Consider the following 14,300-nt stretch of genomic DNA (forward strand, 5'->3'; position numbering starts at 1 on the left):
TTTTCGCGGACTTCCAACTCACGTTCCCAAGTGGCTTCCTCCACTCCGTGACGTTTCCACAAGACTTTCACCAAAGGAATGGTCTTGCCACGCAGGACCTGATCCCGCCTATCCAAGACCCGAACCGGTCTCTCCTCATACGAGGCATCCTCATCTACCTCTAAATCAGTCCAATCCAACACATGTGATGGATCTGGCTCATACTTCCGAAGCATACTCACATGAAACACGTCATGCACTCCGGACAACTGCGGCGGTAAGGCTAATCGATAGGCAACCTCGCCAATCCTCTCAAGGATCTCAAAAGGCCCAATAAACCGAGGGGATAACTTCCCGCTCTTCCCAAATCGCATCAAACCTCGCCTAGGTGATATCTTCAGAAAGACATGATCACCTACCTCAAACGCCAAAGGCCTCATCCTACGGTCAGCCTAAGATTTCTGACGACTCTGGGCTGTAACAAGCCTCCTACGGATAAGCTCAACTTTCTCCGTCGTCTCCCTAACCGACTCCAGACCCAACAAAGGTGCATCACCCACCTCGGCCCAACAAACTGGAGACCTACACGGTCGGCCATACAAAGCCTCAAACGGTGCCATACCGATACTAGACTGATAACTGTTATTGTAGGCAAACTCTACCAATGGCAAGTGCCTCTCCCACGTCCCACTGAAGTCCAGGACACAACCCCGAAGCACATCCTCGAGGATCTGAACAGTACGCTCGGACTGCCCGTCAGTCTGAGGATGATAAGCCGTACTAAAGGTCAACTTAGTGCCCAAGGCACTCTGCAAACTCTGCCACAACCTAGCAGTAAAACGAGGATCTCTATCTGAGACGATCGTCACTGGGACCCCGTGCAATCTCACTACGTCCCGAATATACAAGTCGGCAAGATGATCTACCAAATCTCTCACGCGCATAGGAATAAAGTGCGCCGACTTAGTCAACCGGTCTACAACCACCCAAATAGCATCACTACCCCGCTGAGTCCTCGGAAGACCTACAACGAAGTCCATAGTGACATGCTCCCACTTCCACTCGGCAATAGGCAAGGGTTGCAACAAACCCGCTGGCCTCTGATGCTCGGCCTTCACTTGCTGGCAAGTAAGGCACTTCGATACGAAAACAGCCACATCTCTCTTCATACCCCGCCACCAAAACTGGCGACCCAAATCCTGATACATCTTAGTACCTCCCGGATGCACCGCAAGGCGCGAATGGTGAAACTCTCGGAGTACTTCCTCTCGGCAAGACTCTGGTACAAACAAACAGTCTCGGTATCTCACACTCAAGTCGGGATACACCGTCAAACCCTTCTCAACCTTCCCACTGGAGATCTTCTCTCGGAGGGATTCTACCTCAAGGTCACCTCTTTGTGCCTCTAACACTCTAATCACAAGTGTAGGCTGCGCAACAACAGAAAACAAGGCCGCAGCCTCAACAGATTCGCCCAGTAGCAAATCAAACTCGCCAAGTGCCCCCAACATCTCCCATTCTCGGATGGCTATACAAGCTACATCGCTAATGGATTTCCTACTAAGGGCATCGGCCACAACATTGGCCTTTCCCGGATGATAATGCAACTAAAAATCATAATCCTCGATGAACTCCATCCATCTCCTCTGCCTCAAATTCAAGTCTCTCTGTGTAAACAGGTACTTTAAACTCTTGTGGTCCGAGAACACCTCGAACTTCTCACCATAAAGATAATGCCTCCAGATTTTCAAGGCAAAGATCACAGCCGCTAACTCTAGATCGTGTGTAGGGTAATTCTTCTCGTGTATTTTCAACTGACGTGAGCCATAAGCTACCACTTTCCCTTCTTGCATCAACACACATCCCAAACCCTCTCGTGAGGCATCACAATATACTGCATAACCCAACCCTCTCTCCGGAATAATCAACACCGGAGCGGTGGTCAATCTAACTTTCAGTTCTTGGAACGACTTTTCACAAGTCTCACTCCACACAAACTTGACTCCCTTCCGAGTCTGTCTAGTCAACGGTGACGCTAACCTGGAGAAATCTTTCACAAACCGACGGTAATACCCAGCTAATCCCAGAAAACTGCGGATCTCAAACACACTCTTAGGCTGTGCCCAATCTTGCACTGCCTCTACCTTGGATGTATCAACAGACACCCCTTCTCCGGATACCACGTGGCCTAAGAATTTGACTTCCCTCAGCCAGAACTCACACTTCCCAAACTTGACATACAGCCTATGGGCTCTAAGTAACTCAAGCACCACTCTCAAGTGTGCCTCGTGCTCCTCCTCAGAAGACAAATAGATAAGGATGTCGTCCACAAAAACGACCACAAACCGATCCAAGAATTCCCGGAAAATCCGGTTCATCAAGTCCATAAAGACTGCCGGTGCATTGGTAAGCCCGAATGGCATCACCAGAAACTCGTAATGGCCATACCGCGTACGGAATGCCGTCTTAGGAATATCTTCCTCCCTGACCCTCAACTGGTGGTAACCCGATCTCAAGTCTATCTTAGAGAAACAACGGGAACCCTTCAACTGGTCAAACAAATCATCTATACGGGGCATAGGGTACTTATTCTTAACCGTAGCCCGATTCAACTTTCGGTAGTCAATACACAATCTCAAGGCACCATCTTTCTTTTTAACAAAGAGGGCCGGTGCTCCCCACGGCGAAACACTAGGGCGAACATAGCCCTTATCTAGCAATTCCTGGAGCTGAACTTTCAACTCAACCGACTCTGCTGGAGCAAAACGGTAAGGTGCCATAGAAATCGGCGCCGTGCCGGGCACTAGATCAATAGAGAACTCTATCTCTCGGTGAGGTGGCAAACTAACAAGATCTTCGGGAAAGACATCCGAATACTCACAAACCACCCTCGGCAACACAACCTGGGTCTCATCACACTCACCACTCTCAAGGCTAGCCAGTAGACCACTAAGCTCACTTCGCCCTCGCGAATCATACCCCGGTGGCAAAACACTACCAACCCGGTCTCCTAAGAAATGGAACCACTCCCTGCTCAAGGTACATAACGTAACCCTCTGGCGGTAGCAATCAATAACAGCCCGGTATGACGATAGCCAGTCCATACCCAAAATAACATCAAAGCCCTTCATGGGCATGACAACAAACGGAAAAGGAAGCCTATAGTCGGCGACCTCTATATCACAGCCTCTAACACCCTGTTTCAGAACCAACTCACCACCCAAAGGCGATACCACACAAATAGGAGATGCTAACTATGCTAACTCCAATTCCAAAACAGATGCAAATGCAGCAGATACAAAAGAATGAGATGCACCCGTGTCTATCAACACATTAGCAACCGAGTTGCAAAAGAGAAAAGTACCTCTCACTACTGATGGAGCCGGTACTAAATCCTGCGCGGTAACAGCATACACGCGCCCCGTAGGCCCCTGGTCTACCTGCTCACCTCTCGGAGCAAAAGACTGCTGCACAGACTGGGATGACGAAACTCCCGGATTGGCCCTCGAGGCCTGCACAGACTGAGCTGGCTGAAAACCCTGCGTCTGCCTAGAACCAGACGCTCCCGAAGTGGCACTCAACTGCGGGAAAAACCTCTTCAGATGCCCAGGCTGTCCACACTGATAACAAGTCAAGGGCTGCCCCCTGCCCAAACTCTGACTCTGCGGTCTAGCTGAAGAAGAAGCAGCTTTCTGACCCCCACCCTTCTGCGGGCAAACAGAAACGTTGTGACCCAGCTGGCCACACTTGTAACAAGTAAACTCCCCCTGACTGCCTCTCCCCGAGCCTGCACTCGGCACTGGAAAGGTCGATCTAGAGACTGCACCCTGAGACTGCTGAGGGTTATAACCCTTCTGTCTCCTGCCATCACTCTGACTATCCTGACTCCTCTTGGAGCCCCTCTGTTCTTCCTCCTCCTCCTGCATCATAATCTCCATATGAGCAGCAGCATCAACTGGGTGTCTATACTCTCGGATATAAGACCCACCAACTCTCAACTTGAGGCCCCGCCTCAACTTCCGCTCAAACTCATAACAACGGCGTTCCTCAGACGCCACCAGTTCCGGTGCAAACCTGGACAGACTGGTAAAAGTAGCCTCAAACTCGGCCACTGACAAGCCCTGCTGTTTAAGCCGGCTGAACTGATCCCTCAGCTTCTCCCTAGCTGCAGCAGACAAAAACCTCTCCTGAAAAGCATTCAGAAACGCCTCCCATGTACCGCCAACACGAGCCTTCTCGTACTTCCACCACTGACCCGCATCTCCCTTCAGTTGGAAGGATGCCAAGGTCACTTTCAGTGCTCCGTCCTCGATGCCAAGCATCTCGAACGTCTTACTCATTTGCTCTAGCCACTCATCAGCCTTCAGTGGCTCCTTCGGATCCCCGACAAACTCATCCGGATTAGACCGAAAAAACTCTCTCTTCAAGAAAGAAGGCCCTGTCTCAGATGCCTGATTCTCAGCTCTAAGAATACCCAAAGCTCCTGCTATCTCCCTAGCCAAGGCACCCATAGCCTGCTGACCCACTGGCTCGGCCACATTGGCCTGGCCAACTCCCTCCTGCACTACCAGAATCTCACCCGGTAACGGTACTTCCTGCCTCGCAGGTCTACCACGCCTAGCTCCTCTTCCTCATCCTGACATCCTAATAAAGGCAACACAGAACGTTAGCACATTCATAAATGTGCCGAAACTAAACACTCACGTCCTAATGCATGGACAACTGTAATTCACTCCACATAAGCACATAAACACATAAGCACTTACGAATTTCATTTCCGGATAATGATAGTCCCGAGGCGTTACTAGAGTTCCGGTTAGAAATAGCATTGATCAAGTGCTTTTCCAACAAGACTCCCAGAAACTCAAGGATCCAATCAACATCCTAGAAATTAAATCCCATACCCACATAGTCACATAAGCATGTTATCCATTAAGCACATAGCATATGATACTACATCTAAGTCTCTATCAAGCGAGACAAACCCATTGTGATCCTAATCACTTCCCACGTATCCAAAGTATTCAAACCCGGTATGCTCTGATACCAAGTTGTAACGCCCTCAAAATAATAATATTAAACCCATCAAATAAGACATGCATTGACATATAAACTACCACATTCTTTTATTCATTAGAGTCTCATTACATAGGTATTACATGTTAACATCAAAACAAAATGCCCTACGGGCTTACAGCTTTCCAAGTTAACACTTGGTTACAACAAAGAGTACTAACTCGTTTACACATTAAGCCCTTGGCTTGAAGATACATGTAATACATCAAAAGTAAAACGGCAAAAACATGTCCGCCTCTAGCCTCCCAAGCTATGTCCTTGGAGGTGGCATGCTACCTGTACTTGAAAATGATATTCCCATATAGGGTGAGCCACAGCCCAGCAGAAATACACTAAACCAACCATGGACAATGACTAAAACATTAGCAATTGATAGATGGCTAACACTGATACATTCACATAAATCACATATTTATGTCATACGACTTATGAGTCCAAGTTACTTTTCATTATCCCTTTTTCAACAGTTAAGCATGTCAGCTCTATCATCATTTCAACAGATAAGTATAAAAACTATATCCCACATTCACAGATAAGCATATAAGCTGTATCCACATTCTCAACAGATATGTATAACGACAATATTCCACATTCACAGATAAGCATATAAGATGTATCCACATTTCACAAAGATAAGCATATAAGCTCTATCTTCACTTCTCTAGACAAGCATATGAGCTGTATCTACGGAGTTCATCCCCTATCTTCTCCCAACACTATCCGGTTTAGAAGTACATCCCCTATCTTCCCCTAAACCGAGGAGTACATCCCCCATCTCCTCCTCTACACATAACGTATACAAACACATTGGTTCTATATACAATCACCCAATACATAAAGTTAATGTATTCTATCAACCGTCAAATCCCATGACACATTCCATTGATTAGTTTTCAGTTTGCCTAATCATCATGCATTGTCTACAACAATCACGACTATCCTCCACCGATAGCCCAAAGTAGTTATTTCTAAACAGAAAATAAATGCACAAATGGATATTCAATCAACATTTCATTTCCTCATTTATCCCAATTAATTATCCAAACTAATTAAACAATGTAATTAGGCCATTTTTCATAATTACCATTTCAACCCTTAGGTCCCATTTTCATCAATGATTCAACAATAAGTCCATTTCTCTATTCCAAACATGCTTCTAGGTTTATTATGAATAAAACCCCAACTTTTGTAAAATTACACAAAAGCCCCAAACTTTCACAAAATTACCAAAACAACCCCAACATTTCAAAATACCAAAATTTAAAGACAAAACCCATAGAGAGGAGTAGGATATCCCTACCTCAAAGTTTAAGCCAGAAAGGAGATGAAGACTCGAAGATCAACGTGCTCCAAATCCAAACTTTTTCAGATTAAATCGAAGCTCTCAACACCCTCTATCTTTTTAACAAAGGCCCTAGGCTAGATTCACACCCTAGGGAGATGAAATCTTAGAGAGAATGTAAGTTTAGAGAGAGAGAGTCTTGGATTTAGGTTTTGGAAGAAAAAAGAAATGAAAAACTGCAGCTCAAACCCGCTGCTGTCCGCTGATATAAAACACGCTCGCTCGAGCGAAGCCTTTGTCGCTCGAGCGACCAGACACAGAAACTCTCGCTCGAGCCAAGAAGTTCTCGATCGAGCGAAGAAAAACCCAGACCGCTCGAGCGAAGGAAGCTCGCTCGAGCCAAGAAAGACAACTCTCAGGTCCAGAACCAGAACGAACTCAACTCTCGCTCGAGCGACCAACTCCTCGCTCGAGCGAAGGTCCAAAATTCTGGGCAGCAACACTTGGTTCCCAAACACAACCAACCTGTAACAAACCTGCCCAACACATCCTATAACTCAAATATGAAGTAAAAGGAATGTAAACACGATAATAACCAACTACCAAGATCCACGGACACATGTCCGGATCACTGTATAACAAGGGTAAACCCGGGATCGCTATAACTACAAAATGCCACTTATATGTTCTTTTCATTGACACTTTTGAAAGCCACAACTAAGCATGCTTAAATTGCCTGTAAAAATTGAATCGATTTTATAAATAATTGATTATTAATTGCCACATCCTATATTAATTTAACATCTATTCATCCTGTAATATTTTCATAATAATAAATAAATATTACTACAATAGAATCATCATATCAAAAACAAAAGAAATTCAAATTTTATCTAAAAATATAAATTTATTTGTATTGCAATAAAAATCATAATCAAAATTATAAAATATTCTACTACACTAACAAAGTTAAAGCATAAAAAATTTTTAAAAAAATTATTCCAACAATAAGTCCTGAAAAGCCATAAAGCCCACATAACGAGTGTTCTCTGATTAGTTACGTGATTTATTTTGTATTTGTAAAATCGTTGGTTTTCAAAAACCTCTTTCAAACTTGAGATTATAGTAAGCCCATCCTTATGGTTGACTTTAACTTTTTGTTGACTTTTTTTTTTTATATTTAGTAATTTTTTTTAAAAAAAATTAAAAATCTGTACACTTTGAAATTTTCTTTGATTAGACGCATTAGAAAAATAAAAATAAATAAATTTTAAAAAAAGTACACAAAGGCAAAAAAAATGCCAAAAATTTAAATAGTTCCTATTTAGAACATTAAATCAGCAACTCTAAAAGTTGCACTAACGAGTTGGCAGACAACAAGGCAAGATGAAGAACATTTGAATATACAATGCATGTGTTTCATGCACTATGTAAAAAAGAAAAAAAAAATAGAAATCCCGCTAAAATGAAAAGCAGAGGTATTGATGTTCCATTTTCAAGATCTATTCCATCTTTACCATATCTCCTCCGCCATCCCTCTCCTCCACCGTCCGGCGTCTTCTCCCTCCTCTACTGTCCAGTGTTCGCTGCCTCCCTTCTCCGTCTCCATCTTCTTCTCCCTCTCCGTCTTCCCTCTCTCGCTTTGAATCTACAGATCTATCCACTCTCCTCCACCGCCCGCCATCACTGTCATTCACCGTCCAACATCTTCCTCCGACTTGGACTTTTATGCTCCTCTAGGTCAGTTTGTCTCTCTATTTTATGTCCTTCTATGTTTCAATGTTTTTATACATATATACATATACATATATATACACACACACACACAATAGGATTTTGAGTACTCTAGAGCCCATTTTGTTTTTTAATACCAAAAATCATTATTTTGAGAATGATTTTTGTTTGGAAATTCAATGTATTTTTTAATTTGTTTTTTTGGAAAGTAAATCTGTTATTATGTTTTTCAATCTGTTATTCTGTTATTCAATTTGTTTGGAAACTCATTATGTTTTTCAATCTGTTTTTTATTTGGAAAATGTAATCAAATTTCAATAATAGAGCTTGCATCATGAATTGATTTTTAGAAGGAAAAAAAAAATACTGAAAAGGTACTCCAGAGCTGCTTTTTAATACCAAAAAAATTGCTTCTCAACAGCAAAACTCATTCTGTTTTTTAGACTTGCATTGTTAATGAAGAAACAGAGATATCATATGGATTGTAAATGGTTAATGAATATTGGACTGTAATTTTTGAACGAGCAGAAATGGAGATTGATTAAAATAGTGGTCAGAATCCTTTATTAAATGAGAGTGAAGAGGTTAAGGAACCTAAGAGGGGTATGTGTTTTAGTTCAAAGCAAGAAGTGTACACATTTTATGCCAAATATGCTAAACATGTTGGATTTTCCATAACTTATAAAACACAAGTTTGTGGCGATGATGGGGAATTAAGATATTTTGGGATTGAATGTTCTCAATCAGGAAAGAGAACCAAAAAAGCAAAAGTAAACCCTCTAAAGCCATCTTTATCCACAAAAATTGGTTGCAAAGCAAGGGTATGATCGACCTTACAAAAGGATGTGAGATTTATGTTAACCACAGTTAACCTTGACCATAATCATGACTTGATTCCCATTGACTCACGTCATGTTGCAATGAATAAGAAAATTCTTACTCATATGAAGAGAAGATTAGAAATTAATGATCAAGTAGGAATGGGGTGTCTAGGAATTATAACTCAATGGTTGTTGAAGTTGGGGGTTATGAGTCATTAACATTTGATGAGCGAGATGCAATGAATTACTGTAACGCCCTCAAAATAATAACATTATACTCATCAAATAAAACATGCATTGACATTTAAACTAGCCACATTCTTATATCCATCAGAGTCTATTACATATGCATTACATGTTAACATCAAAACAAAATGCCTTACGGGCTTACAGCTTTCCAAGTTAACACTTGGTTACAACAAAGAGCACTAACTCGTTTACACATTAAGCCCTTGGCTTGAAGTTACATGTAATACATCAATCATAAACCGACAAAACCATGTCCGCCTCTAGCCTCCCAAGCTATGTCCTTGGAGGTGGCATGCTTCCTGTACCTGAAAATGATATTCCCATATAGGGTGAGCCACAGCCCAGTAGAAATACACTAAACCAACCATGGACAATGACTAAAATATTAGCAATTGATAGATGGTCAACACTGATACATTCACATAAATCACATTTTATGTCACACGACTTAAGAGTCCAGGTTACTTTTCATTTTCCCTTTTTCAACAGTCAAGCATGTCAGCTCTATCATCATTTCAATAGATAAGTATAAAAACTATATCTCGCATTTACAGATAAGCATATAAGCTATATCCACATTTCACAACAGATATGTATATCAACAATATCCCACATTCAGACAAGCATATGAGCTATATCCACATCTCACAAAGATAAGCATATAAGCTCTATCTTCACTTCTTTAGACAAGCATATTAGCTGTATCTACGGAGTTCATCCCCTATCTTCTCCCAACACTAACCGGTTTAGAGGTACATCCCCTATCTTCCCCTAAACCGCGGAGTACATCCCCTATCTCCTCCTCTACACATAATGTATACAAACACATTGGTTCTATATACAATCACTCAATACATACAGTTAATGTATTCTATCAACAGTCAAATTCCATGACACATTCCATTGATTAGTTTCAGTTTGCCTAATCATCATGCATTGTCTACAACAATCACGACTATCCTCCACCGATAGCCCAAAGCAGTTATTTCTAAACAGAAAATAAATGCACAAATGGATATTCAATCAACATTTCATTTCCTCAATTCTCCCAATTAATTATCCCAATTAATTAAACAATGTAATTAGGCTATTTTCCATAATTACCATTTCAACCCTTAGGTCCCATTTTCATCAATAATTCAACAATAAGTCCATTTCTCTATTCCACACATGCATTCAGGTTTATTATGAATAAAACCCCAACTTTTGTAAAATTACGTAATAGCCCCAAACTTTTACAAAATTACCAAAACAACCCCAACATCTCAAAATACCAAAATTTAAAGACAAAACCCATAGAGAGGAGTAGGGTATCCCTACCTCAAATTTTAAGCCAAAAAGGAGATGAAGGCTCGAAGATCAACTTGCTCCAAATCCCAACTTTTTCAGATTAAATCGAAGCTCTCAACACCCTCTATCTTTTTAACAAAGGCCCTAGGCTAGATTCATGCTCTAGGGAGATCAAATCTTAGAGAGAGTGTAAGTTTAGAGTGAGGGGGTCTCGGATTTAGGGTTTGGATGCAAAAGAAAGTGAAAAAGTTAAGTTCAAAATCGCTGCTGTCCGCTGATATAAAACAGGCTCGCTCGAGCGAAGCCTTCGTCGCTCGAGCGACCAGACACAGAAAACTATCGCTCGAGCCAAGAAGTTCTCGATCGAGCGAAGAAAAACCCAGACCGCTCGAGCGAAGGAAGCTCGCTCGAGCCAAGACAGGCAACTCTCAGGTCCAGAACCAGACGCGAACTCAACGCTCGCTCGAGCGACCACTCTTCGCTCGAGCGAAGGCCCAAAATTCTGGGCAGCAACACTTGGTTCCCAAACACAACCAACCTGTAACAAACCTGCCCAACACGTTCTATAACTCAAAAATGAAGAAAAAGGAATGTAAACACGATAGTAACCAACTACCAACATCCACGGACACATGTCCGGATCACTATACAACAAGGGTAAACCTGGGATCGCTATAATTACATTGACAGAGCTAGAAGATTGAGGCTTGAAGAAGGAGATTTCGATGCACTCCAAAAATATTTTTGAGGACGCACGCACAAAATTCGAGTTTCTATTATACGATTGATGTTGATACTGACTTTCGCATTATAAACTTGTTTTGGGCAGATGCAATGAGTCAGACGGCTTATGAAGAATTTGGAGATGTTGTTTGACACACCTTATCTCACTAACAAATATGATATGCCATTTGCTCCGTTTGTAGGAGTTAAGCACCATGGACAGTCGATTTTTCTTGGTTGTGGGTTGTTATCTAGTGAAGACACTGATACATTTGTTTGGTTATTCAAAGCATGGCTAAATTACATGTCAGATCATCCTCTAAAAGCGATAATAATTGATCAATGCAAAGCTATGCAAAATGCTATAGAAATTTGTCTTCCCAAATACTCAACATCGATGGTGTTTATTGCACATAACGAAGAAAATTCCAGAGAAATTGAAAGGCTATTCCCAATATGAATCCATGAAGTTGGCTTTGCAAAATGTAGTGTATGACACTTTCACAAAAGATGAATTTGAGACAAGATGGAAAAAGATGATTGTAGAATTTAATCTCTATGAGAATCATTGGTTTGGGATATTATATGATGAGCGACATCGATGGGTTCCTGTCTATGTGAAAGATATTTTTTGGGCTGGCATGTCAACTACACAACGAAGTGAGAGCATGAATGCCTTTTTTGATGGATATGTCACCCCAAAGACTACATTAAAGCAATTTGTTGAACAATATGAAAATGCCTTGAAAAGTAAGGTAGAGAAAGAGAAGAAAGCTGACTTCAAGTCTCGACACAAAGTGTTTGATTGCCTAATTGTGTATGGTTTTGAGAAGCAATTTTAGGATGCCTACACGAATGCAAAATTCAAAGAAGTGGAAGTAGAGATGATGAGACTAGTTTATTGTCAACCATGTCTTGTGAAAGAGGAGGGTTCAATTTCACATATTTTGTGAAGGAAGCCGTGGTAGTTTTTGGGAAGATGATGCATGTGGACTTTATTGTGTATTATAATTTGACTGAATTTGATGTTCAATGTATGTGTTGGTTGTTTCAATTTAGAGGCATCATGTGTACTCACTCACTCGTTGTGCTCATTGCAAGATGCATAAATGAGGTTCCAAATAAATTCATTCTACGACGAGGGAGAAAATATTTGGACAGAGGGTACACATGCATCAAAACCATATACATTGGCTTTAGGGATGATTTCAATGCAAAGGTCTGTGATAAGATGAGCAAAAAATTGATTGGCATTGTACAAGTAGTTGGAAACTCTGAAGGCAAAATCAGAATTATCGACCGTAGGTTGGATGAAATCAAGGCAAGAGTGATGAAAGATGATGAGGGTGGTGGGAGTAATGTACCAGCTTCTACTAGTAATGTACCACCTATTACTAGTAATGTACTATCTTTCCCGATTGTGAGCATTAATAGAAAAGCAATCAGTAATACGAAGTTGCTTAGTCCTTTGGTTGCTCACCGAAAAGGTCATCTAGTTACCAAACGAAAGGTCGCCAAAGTAAATCAAATAGTCAATCAGTTGAAAGCAAGTAAAACAAAACATAACAAATCAAAGGTAAATTTCATGCTATTCTCTATTTATTTTTCAATACTGTATCATTTCTCTCTATTGAACTTATCATTTGCGTCTATTCATTCATCTTGATTAATATAGGGTACTAAGGTGCTTGCAGCTCAATCTCTACTTTAACCTAGTGCACGTAAAGAGCTTTATCCTTGTATGGTTGGTATGCAAAATAATATGTATATGTCGGTACGTGCACATGATATGAATTTACATCGATCAATTTATTTTATTTTTCAATAATGTATATTAAACTATTTTTTCATGTCATTGTAATTGATTAGGGACAAATGGTAAATGCGATTGGAGGCATACCGAGAAGTATGGACATTATGAGAACTCAATAATGTATTAGAGGCACACCGAGAGTTGACACATCTCTTACCCCATCAGAATGTATTGGAGGCACACCAGGAGTTATTGACATGATGAAAACTCAACAATCCATGAGTGCTATGAATCAAATTTACGGAGTCATACCATCTTCTATTGTTGACTTCAATATACAAATGGACCGAAATGAGTCTCATTTTCGTTAGTTGGAAACTTGTAATTTTAATTCATTTTATGTGACTGATCTTGGAGTTTATTTTGTGGTGGGAGTAATTTAATGCATCTTTCTTTGTTACTTGATGGAGCTTAATTTCTAAGATTTATAGAAATTTGATAGGACTTGGAGCTAGAGTGGTGTGTATTGGTTTATTTTTGTGGTGCTTTTGATTTGGATTTGTGAAGGTGCTATTCAAAATCTAATAAAAATCTATTAAAAATTTGATTTCAAATCCGTGTTCAAAAATCTGTGTTCAAAATCTGATTTGAAAGAATCTGTGTTGAAAATCAGTGTTCAAAAATCAGTGTTCAAAATATCTGTTCAGAAATTTGTATTGAAAAATCTGTGTTCAAAATATATGTTCAAAAATCTGTGTTCAAAAATCCGTGTTGAAAATCTATGTTAAAAAATCTGTCTTCAAAATCTGTGTTCCGAAATTTGTGTTGAAAATCTGTGTTCAAAAATCTATGTTCAAAATTTGTGTTCAAAATCTGTTAAAAATCTATGTTCAAAAATCTGTTCAAAATTTGTGTTCAAAATTTGAAAGTTTCAATCACAATCTGTGTTCAAATAGACAAACAGATAACTTCATACTTGTAAATTATGCCAATTAGCTCTGAAAATAAAACAAACAATCAACACGATTACATCTTCATATTTCTCAAAAATAACTATAATATATCATAAATCTTCATACATACCATCTATTTCAACTTCTAACTTGCATATAAATTATTACATCTTCATAACTAATACAACACCAATTACAAGGAATATGAAGATCTCATAAGTACAACACCAACTTCGATTTATGTCTGTCTGCAATTTTGCATCTGTGCGCTCTAAAATTAAAGTTCTTCGCTTTGAAATCAAAGTTGTTCGCTCATACTTCGAAGTTGTTCGGTGACAGTTGATATATTGTCCATTTGCACTTGTCCTTCATCTCTACATTGTGAATTTGTAGGCAAACATCATCCAATAAAACCACAGCAATCATGACAACAATATAGT

The 14,300-nt window shown here is 40.4% G+C and overlaps 1 protein-coding gene across 1 annotated transcript; it reads left to right on the top strand.

The window, feature by feature from the left end:
* Positions 1–12,064: 12,064 nt before the first annotated feature.
* LOC145812915 (uncharacterized) lies at positions 12,065–12,865 on the top strand. The gene is made up of 2 exons (XM_082908151.1): positions 12,065–12,730; positions 12,830–12,865. Exons 1-2 carry the CDS (start codon positions 12,065–12,067, stop codon positions 12,863–12,865), a joined length of 702 nt encoding a protein of 233 aa, XP_082764277.1.
* The last annotated feature ends 1,435 nt before the right edge of the window (positions 12,866–14,300 follow it).

The sequence above is a fragment of the Camellia sinensis genome, chromosome 15, assembly GCF_055761805.1.
Source record: "Camellia sinensis isolate YWXY chromosome 15, ASM5576180v1, whole genome shotgun sequence".
Taxonomy (NCBI): Eukaryota; Viridiplantae; Streptophyta; class Magnoliopsida; order Ericales; family Theaceae; genus Camellia; species Camellia sinensis.